The sequence below is a fragment of the Octopus bimaculoides genome, chromosome 2 (assembly GCF_046866305.1).
Source record: "Octopus bimaculoides isolate indiv1 chromosome 2, ASM4686630v1, whole genome shotgun sequence".
Classification (NCBI taxonomy): Eukaryota; Metazoa; Mollusca; class Cephalopoda; order Octopoda; family Octopodidae; genus Octopus; species Octopus bimaculoides.
Genome location: NC_142929.1, coordinates 193810501 through 193820537, shown reverse-complemented (window position 1 = coordinate 193820537; position 10037 = coordinate 193810501). Strand labels below are relative to the sequence as shown.

Sequence of the window (10037 nt, the reverse complement as noted above, 5' to 3'; positions counted from 1 at the left end):
ATCATTAAGGTAGTCTGCAGAAGGGATTCCTAGAAACAATCTTCCTAAATATCTGTGGGTCTAATGATTGTGGCAGTTAATTGAGCCATTTTAATTTCAATATAGCTTCATCATTCCAATCATTTTTTTTTTTCATGAGAAGAAAGTGTGCATTTGCACATCTTGTCGAGTACCACTTGCAAAACTCCACTCTTGGCTCATCTGCATTGAGAGTATGGACTAGTCTTGGAATGTCACTGTTCTAATGATAATTCTTCAAAGTGTGATGGAGGTTTCAATTTGAAATTGCTTTCTTGCAATTCGCTTGTCACACATTTCCTTCAACTCTGGCAATGTGTTTCTTGGACATTTTCTTGCTATGTGGGTCTTGTTGATGTTTGCAGTCTTCCACAATGTTAAGATTTCTTTCGTTAACTAATTAAACCTCATTGATTTACTGAGATTATCTTTCAGTTCACATAAAGAGTAGTTCCATCTAACTCTCTCCCGTGCCTGTGGCACATAAAAAGCACCATCTGAACATGGTCCATGCCAGCCCCCTCGCCCCGTCTGGCTCCTGTGCTGGTGGCATGTAAAAAGCACCCACTACACTCTCAGAGCGTTTGGTGATAGGAAGGGCATCCAGCTGTAGAAACATTGCTAGCTCAGAGTGGAGCCTGGTGCAGCCTCTTGGCTTGCCAGTCCCCAGTCAACCCGTCCAACCCATGCTAGCATGGAAAGCGGACGTTAAATGATGATGACACCCACCCATATAGTTACACATGTGTGTATTTGTTTTCTAGAGATCTTTTGAACCTGAAAAAGTTTATCCCACATAAATGTGTTTTCATATCCTTAATTGTCTTATCTATCATGCTGCTGTCAACAAGAATGGCTGCTCCCTATGTTGGGTCCACATTAGGAAGAATCTCTTTTTCCCATACATTGTCTACATCTAGCTGCCTTTCGTAGTAGCACTTCCATGCTGCTTTCTTTTCGAAATCACCTAAGTGCAAGTGTACCACTATCCATCCGTAAACATTTCTCCCCTACAACTTGTTTTTCTCTGATACACTGCCTTTTACAATCTAAAACACCAAGTTTCTAGTCCTTCATACCATAAATCACTGGCAAACCTCTGCCTCTCCCCTCGCTAAGTAGACCCGCTGTCTAGCTTTCCTTCTGGCCACCTCTGCCTCTCCCCATTCTTGCAGGCTTGTCTTTTTTGCTTTTATAATTTTTCCTATTTCACTGTTCCACCATGTCACCCTCACTTTGACTGGAACTTGGCACCAGCCACAGATTTGGTCTGCAGTTCTCAGTAGGTTGCGTGTGTGTGTGTGTATATGATGTCCCAGTTTAACATACTATACATGTCTCTTCTGAGGTATATTCATCCATTAAATGTGTGTGGAGATACATATATATACACAAATGTGTACATTCATACATACATGCTTAAGCAAAGATGAGAAAAACCCCAAATAATCAACCTGAAATATACATACATGAATACAACTTCTATGCCAGAGACTTAGTCTCCTTACATGGAAGGGTTATTATTTAAGTGAGAGAAATGGAAGAAATGAAAACAAACCAAAACTTGACACCAAACCAAATATTTTATCTTTGAAAATGTTACAAATTGAAATATAAAAATTAAATAATTATTTTTGAAAATTTAACGATAAATTAAGGGAGAATAAATTATTTCTCATTTCTTAAATATTTTTAGAGTTGAGCATTTATTATTAGTATTTTAGTTTGGTTCGCCCTGACACACGGACGAGATGGTTTTGGGACATTTGCATATTGCTGGATGTTTTCTTCCTCAATGGGGAACCTGTTTGTCAGCCAGGCAGAACTGGGCAAATAAATATTTGTCCTTCAACCTGTTGATGGCCAGGCAAACAAAGGGAAGCGGAGGTATGTATCTTGTCCCAGGGATAGAACACGCTGATTGTAGTTATTAAAGTTTGAACTCGTAACGATTTGGCAGTACAACATCTTTAAACCCCAAAGACATGATTCAGTAAAATGGTTAAAACAAAAACAAGGGAATATCTGATAAATTTGGTTTTGCTAAGACAAAACCAATAACAACAGCTTACACACAATTTTGCTTCAATCACAAAAAATGTCCATGGAAAAAATGTTAAAATTTCACTGAAAGAATCAACAAATATTGATTTAAAAAAAAAATTCATCTTTGTTGGTTTGTTTCAAAGAAAAGATGATTTATTGAAAATGAATCAAAAGTTTTTCCTCTTCCCCAAGTTAAAGGGAAGCGGTGGTTGGTTTGTGTTTAATTCTAGTTATTTTCATGATGTTCCGGCCGAAACTGATGGCGTTTGTCTATGTCGAAGTTGTGAACTGAAAGATTCTTGGAATGTGGAAGGTCTGGTGATGTATGCTGTGTCTCCAACAGACATTGTGTTTGCCGAAGTAGAAACTGAAGAATGTGGAGGTTGGTGAGGATTCTGGTTGGATGTTGGTGGTAATGACTGTGAACGAACTGGATTCTCTGGCTTTGACGTATGAACAACATTATTATGAGGTTGGTGAGAATCAAGTTTCTAAAATTCAGAAAAAAGGCAAAATTAGTTATCAAAATAATTAAATTATGTAAATTATAAAATACCACATGTCATGTGACTTAAATTTGTGATTCACATTGCTTTAAATTAAACATTATCTCAGTTTTGAGATTTCAATGATGTGACTGTTTATTTTTAGAATGACATTGTAGGGTAGGTGTGAGAGGATGGATCTGGCCAGTTTGAACATAAACAGGTAGAATATTTTGGCCAAATATGGCCAGTTTTGAATGCTAAAAGGTCAATGTTTGTTGTGTGGCTTTGGCCTTTACAGGGATTCTGAGTTGAGATTAATGAAATTCCAGTGTGACCATTTCTAAAAAGACATGGTGTTAGCAGTGGTGGGATGATGTTGAAGGGGGGAGAAAGGACTGGATCTAGTGTGGTGCTTGAGGATAAAGAAAACACTATGGGGGTGGTTATAGAGGGAGAAACAGCCATGTGATGTGGGTTGGGGGAGTAGATTAGCAGCTAATTATAGAGGGGTGGGGTTTTGAAGCTGAGTTGAACTGCTGACTCATTGAATTAACCTTTGAGTGGCTGAATATTCCATAGACATGTCTTTAATGTCTCAATGTGACAAGCTGCCCCGTTTGAATTATCAAAAAACAGGCTTCTACACAGTTTTCATCAACTTCATTTCACTCACAAGGCTTGGGTCAACCTGAGCCAAAGTTAAAAGACCGTTGGTCAATAATACACCACCACAGTCTGAACTCGGGCTTTCATGATTGTGGAGTGAACATCTTCACCACTGCATCCATAAATAGTCAATGTGGTGTGTGTACCTGTGTGAGGTGGTCGGGGGGGGGGGGTACCACTGGGGAGCGAAAGACAAACCATCAAACAACGTGATAGCTACACTGTGTGTGTGTGTGGGTGGGGGTGGGGGGGGGGGTTAAACTGTCACATGAGGTGTTTGCTGCTGGTGAATGCAAATGTATTTCTAGGGCTGCATGTGCAAGTAATAAGCAACACCTGTGGACATTAGCAGAAAATTTATTTACTGCACAAAGTGTTTGCTGTGTTGGTCCTTTATCAAAAAACAAAAAATCAAATCAAATGGAAATTGTTGTGGCTGATGCCAGTGCCACCTGACTGGCTACCATGTCAGTGGCATGTAAAAAGCACCCACTACACTCATGAAGTGGTTGGCATTAGGAAGGGCATCTAGCTGTAGAAATATGGCCAGATTACATTGGAGCCTGGTGCAGTCTCCTGGCTTGCCAGTCCCCAGTCAAACCGTCTAACCCATGCCGGCATGGAAAATGGACATTAAACGATGATGATGATGTGACAATTACACATAGAGACGTACGACTGGGATCTACGACAATTTAACTGCTGTATAGCAATCTGTGGTTGGCCCATCACAACCGGGGAAATAATCACGCTATATTCATGGCAACAAAATCTGTGTCTTCTTTCTGCTAATGGCTGGTGGTGAATGGAGACATTGAGTGGCTGTCTCAACATTCTGGGATTACCACCAAAAACCACCTTTATATATAAGGTTTAATGAGAAAGTTCTAGAAAGTCAAATCACATGATGGCTTGATGATGATTGGTTGCTTAATTGGCTGATCATGTGAAATGACACAGATACATATGAGAGATGGGGGGGGAGGTGAGGAATGCTAATTAAAACCAATTAGTTTTCATAAATGATTACATTACCTTGAAAGCTTCTCGTCGTAGAAAATCAAGACGTGACATTTCTGTAGCGACCCATTGAGGAATGTCAGGTATGGCATAAGCAATCCACATCTTTACTCCAAGAATGATGTGCTGTGAAGGGGAATAAAAATACAAGTTCTGAGCAGTTCCAGGGTAGAAATTACTCCAAGAATTTACCAAATAACAGGATTACAAACTGAAAAGACCACATAATTCCACCTCCAATTTTTTTTTTTTTTACTGGTGTTGGTTATTTTACTGTCCCCATGAGGGGACCTTACAAACCTCAGGACCTTGTTCTGTCTGGTGTTTAGTTTATCAATTTCAATTTACTGATATATATATACATACATATATACACACACACTTCATATATATATATAACATTCGGTCCTCACTGTAAAGTGGTTGGCATTTGGAAGGCATCCAGCTGTAAAAATCACGCCAAAACTAACCTTGGCTGTGCTTGTGCCATGTAAAAAGCACTGAGTCCACTCTGCACATTAGCCTAGGGTAGTTTTTCTACCTGACCGGCTCCTGTCAACCACCCTAACCCATGCCGGCATGGAAGATGGACGTTAAGAGATGATGATAATGATATATCATTTAACGTCCGCTTTCCATACTGGCATGGGTTGGACGGTTTGACTGAGAACTGGTAAGCCAGAAGGCTGCACCAGGTTCCAAATCTGGCAGCCCTGCCTAATGCCAACCACTCCAAGAGTGTAGCGGGTGTTCTTTATGTGCCACTGGTATGGGTGCCATTGACCTGGTATTGGCCACAACTATGGTCTCACTTGGCTTGATTGGTCAATACAAGCACGGTATATTACCAAGGGTCTTGATCACCTATCACTGCCTTTATGAGGCCCAATGCTTGAATGGTGCTTTTTAGAAACGAGGCCAGCATGTTCCACTTGGATGGGTAATGTCAGTGTGAATGCACGACAGAGTGTAAATGATTTAAGAGGAAAACTGGGAATAAGAGGTATCAGACGTTGCATGCGAGAGAGAAGGAAGAAGACAGCTCTGGTTTGGTCATGTGATGCACATGGAGGAGGACAGCTGCATTAAGGAAGTGCCAAGCTCTAATTGTGGAGAGTACCTGTGGAAGGGGTAGAGCCGGGAAGACATGGGATGAGGTGGTGAGAAAGGATCTCCGGACAGTGGGCCTCACAGAAGAGATGACAAGGGACTGGGAGATGTGGTGATTTGCTGTACTTGATGAGACGCCTCAAGCTAAGTGCAATGGCTGTCTTCCATACATACAGGCTTAGTCTTTCCAGGTGCCAGTGCCACTTAAAGAAGCACCGGTGCTGGTGCTGCATTGTTTGTCTGTTTATTATTTTTCTTGGTGCTGTGTTTACATCCCATGATTCAGGATATTAGTGTCGCTAAGCCCCTTGCACCCAGTGGAGCAGGTGGGCTACGACAGGACAACACCTAACTGGCTGGAGGCTGCCCAGCTTGGAGCAGGTGGCAGCTGTCCAGTGAGGCACAAGGACTTCCATCAAAAGCAGTTCTGGCACTTTGCTCCTTTGCCAATCCTGTGCAGGTTTAGAACCAGTGAACTGCTGCTTTCCATGTTTTGCCAATTTGGTGGGAAATTTTGCCAATTTGGTGGGAAAATGCAGGAATCCTCTCCAGAGAGCAGGCCTGAGCAGGAGCAGAAGTCTATACGACTCGGCACCAGTGGGGCCAAAGGAGTTGCTTAGGGACTCTGGCTGTGGATTTATCCACGGGGTTTACTCCCAAACCCTTTTCCTTTAGTGAGTATAGCCACAAAGCAATGGAGGTTTAAAATCAGAGATTTTCTTCTCTTCGCTGGACTGCCATCAAGCTGGAGCACTGGTTTGAAAGTGCCAGAATCCACTAGACCCCTTCTTCTGTCAGTAGGGACAGTTCTACTGGGCTTACATGTTAAGCCACACAAAAAGGCCAGGAGTTGGGCTTGGTTGCCAGAGATGCATGCCATGACCAGCATTTTTTTAAAGCTGTCACAGCTTATCTCCACCACCACTCCTTGGACTAGCAACCTCACACACACACACACACACACACACACTTGTCATTAAATAGATGACTGTTTTCAAGTTTCATCCTTTTTATTTCAGGCTTCATAACAAAAAAACTTTGGTAAGAAACTCTACAGGAATTCAACCAATACGTAAGAAACAACACAGATGCCAAATCTATTCAGTTCTTGAAGATGAGACTGGAAAGATCTGGAAAAGTTGACTATGAATTTAGGAATTAATAAAGAAATATGAAAAATTAAAACAAAAATTGAATAAAAATAAAGTTGGACAGTCATGCATTTAATGGAACATCTATTAAAGAAAACCTTCTCTTCATAATTGGAAAATGTTTGCTTTACGAACCTCAAGAACAATTATCAGAAAAAGATATGATGTGCTGCCCAGTCCCGGGACAATCCGTGTCATGTGACCAAACACACCAATCAGAGCACAGTTAACTATCACAGCCAGAATGCCCATTAACATCAATGCGTCCTGAAATTAGAAAATCTTCTCTTGTTAGTAATAAACATTTTACACACACATAGACATACACTTTATATATATATATACCTTGAAGAGAAGACTGGAGATGTGTGTATTTTGTGAAGGGAAAAAACCAAACCAATATTTTATGGCATGAGGATCAGAAGCAGGAGGTGTTGCAGATTGTAACAGAGAAAATCCTGATGCTGTGGGAGAGAAATGTGTGAAGAGCGATTCCGAAAACAAAGAAACACTGAGCCGTTTCTATGGAAAGTTTATATGTGGAGAATGCAGAGGAGAAAAACATTCTTCCTAATGTGAATCCAATGGAGGGATCTGCCTATGGCTCTGATAATAGAGAAGAAAGAATTCATTCTAGATGAGATTTACCTAATGCTAGAAGTGGCAGCCAAATAACTTAAATTCTAAGAGGCATCACCCAGGGAACTGTCTTGGGGCTGTTACTGTTTATAACAGCCATCTTAGACAAGCCCATAGTCACTAGCTATGCCAATCATACAAAATTATTGCTGATAATAAAAAAATCCAGATGACGTCACAAACTATAGCAAGATCTGAATGCAATCTACAAATGGGCTGAAGTAAAGAACATACAGTTTAATGCTGGGAAATTTCAAGCACTGCATTATCAATTCACTGCAACCTGCATATACAGGACCCGAAGGCACTGCAATTCCAGAGTCGCAGGCTTTGAAAGACTTGGGAATCAGTATGTGCAATGATGCCTCGCTTCATATGCACATTAACAAGATGGCAGCAAAGTGCAGACAATTGGCAGGATGGATACTGAGGTCCTTGAAGACAAGAAGTTATTTCGAGCCTGTGGAGGACCTTTGTTCTCAGCCACCTGGATGACTGCTCTCAGCTATGGTCACCACATAGTGCCAAACTAACAATGGAGCCTGTACACTAAAAAGATTGAAGCAGTGCAGTGGATGAGCTACAGGGAGAGACTGAAAAAAAACTGACTTTCCTCCCTGGAGCAAAGGCGCAACAGATATGTAATAATCTATTGGAAAACTCTAGAACGGCTGGTACCTAATTTTGGCAGTGAATGTAATACAAATGCCAGAACTGGATACCATTGTATTGTACCAAGGGTACCATCCACTCCATCTGAATTCAGGACCAGGTACTGCAATAGTCTAGGGTCCAAAGGCCCACAGCTCTTCAATGCCCTGCCACAAAAATGAAGAAACCTACATAATGTGGACGTAGATGTCTTCTTCAAAAAGGAACTAGACATCTTCCAGCATGAAGTAGAGACAAGGGCAGTGGAATCAAACTCCTTCATACAGCAAATGGACCAAGAGCTGGGAAAAAGGCACATACAGGAGTGGTGATGTGAAACCCCACAGCCTGAGGAAATCAGCAAAGCTACAGTGGGGCTCCAGCATGACCACAGCTGCATGGCTGAAACATAACAATAAAAGAATATACATACATATATGTGCATGTGCCTGTTAGAGTACTGTATACATGTAAGTGCTTATGTGGACTCTGATATAGGTATATGATCATCCAAATGTATGTGTTTAACTATGTGTATGTGTGTGTATATCATCATCATCATCGTTTAACGTCCGCTTTCCATGCTAGCATGGGTTGGACGATTTGATTGAGGAGTGGTGAAACCGGATGGCAACACCAGGCTCCAATCTAATTTGGCAGAGTTTCTACAGCTGGATGCCCTTCCTAACGCCAACCACTCAGAGAGTGTAGTGGGTGCTTTTACGTGTCACCTGCACGAAAACGGCCACGCTCGAAATGGTGTCTTTTATGTGCCACCCGCACAAGCCAGTCCAGGGGCACTGGCAACGATCTCACTCGAAAATCCTACGGGAGCCAGTCAGGCGGTACTGGCAACGGCCACGCTCAAAATGGTGCATCTCATGTGCCACCCGCACAAGAGCCAGTCCAGGGGCACTGGCAACGATCTTACTTGGCTTGCCGGGTCTTCTCACGCACAGCACATTTCCAAAGGTCTCAGTCAGTAGTCATTGCCTCGGTGAGGCCCAATGTACGAAGGTCTTGCCTCACCACCTCAGCCCAGGCCTTCCTGGGCCTACCTCTTCCACGGGTTCCCTCAACTGTTAGGGTGTGGCACTTTTTCACGTAGCTATCCTCATCCATTCTCACCACATGTCCATACCAGCGCAATCGTCTCTCTTGCACACCACAACTGATGCTTCTAATGTTCAGCTTTTCTCTCAAGATACTTACACTCTGACGGGTATTCACATTGACATTACACATCCAACGGAGCATACTGGCTTCATTCCTTGCGAGCTTACGTATGTCCTCAGCAGTTACAGCCCATGTTTCACTGCCATGTAGCATGGCTGTTCGTACGCATGCGTCATGCAGTCTGCCTTTTACTCTGAGTGAGAGTCCCTTTGTCGCCAGCAGGGGTAAGAGCTCTCTAAACTTTGCCCAGGCTATTCTTATTCTAGCAGCTACACTTTCAGCGCACCCACCCCCACTACTAACTTGGTCGCCCAGATAGCGGAAGCTATCGACTACCTCTAGTTTTTCACCCTGGAATGAGATAGAAGTTGTTTCCTGTTTGTTTACAGTCTTTATTGCACCTGAACATCTGCCACAAACAAAAACTAACTTGCTAGTTAACCTGCCTTTGATGTTGCTGCACCTCTTATGTGTCCATAGCTTGCACCGGGTACATCTTATAGAGTTACTACCTACTCCTTTTCTACATACTGAGCAGGGCCATCTACCTGAAGGGGTTTGTGTTTTATCTACCTTCCTATTTATTAGGATTTTGGTTTCAGCTGGGTTGACTCTAAGGCCCTTCAATTCTAGACCTTGCTTCCACACCTGAAACTTCTCCTCTAGTTCTGATAGTGACTCCGCAATTAGGGCAAGGTCATCAACATAGAGGAGCTCCCAGGGGCAACCTGTCTTGAACTCCTCTGTGATTGCCTGGAGGACTATGATAAATAAGAGGGGGCTGAGGACGGAACCTTGGTGGACCCCTACCTCTACCCGGAATTCATTGCTGTACTCATTTCCAACCCTCACCTTACTGGCAGCATCTCTGTACATGGCTCGCACAGCTCTCACTAACCATTCTTCTATCCCAAGTTTCCTCATTGACCACCAGATAAGGGATCGGGGGACCCTGTCAAAGGCTTTCTCCATGTCAACGAAAGCCAGGTACAGAGGTTTATCTTTAGCTAGGTATTTCTCCTGCAGCTGTCTCACTAGAAATAAGGCATCAGTAGTGCTTTTACCTGGCACG

General features: G+C 42.6%; 1 protein-coding gene across 19 annotated transcripts in view; it reads right to left on the bottom strand.

Moving 5' to 3' along the window:
- Positions 1-1582: 1582 nt before the first annotated feature.
- The window catches only part of LOC106879914 (anoctamin-8), a 103643-nt gene continuing 95188 nt past the window's right edge, over positions 1583-10037 (bottom strand). For all 19 annotated transcript variants that reach the window (XM_089348267.1, XM_089348275.1, XM_052965815.2 and 16 more), the window contains 3 exons: positions 6635-6766; positions 4254-4364; positions 1583-2555 (listed from right to left, as the gene is read on the bottom strand). In XM_089348267.1, coding sequence (XP_089204393.1) covers positions 2301-2555; positions 4254-4364; positions 6635-6766 — 498 coding nt within the window. In that variant the 3' untranslated portion in view covers positions 1583-2300. The remainder of the gene's footprint in view (positions 2556-4253; positions 4365-6634; positions 6767-10037) is intronic.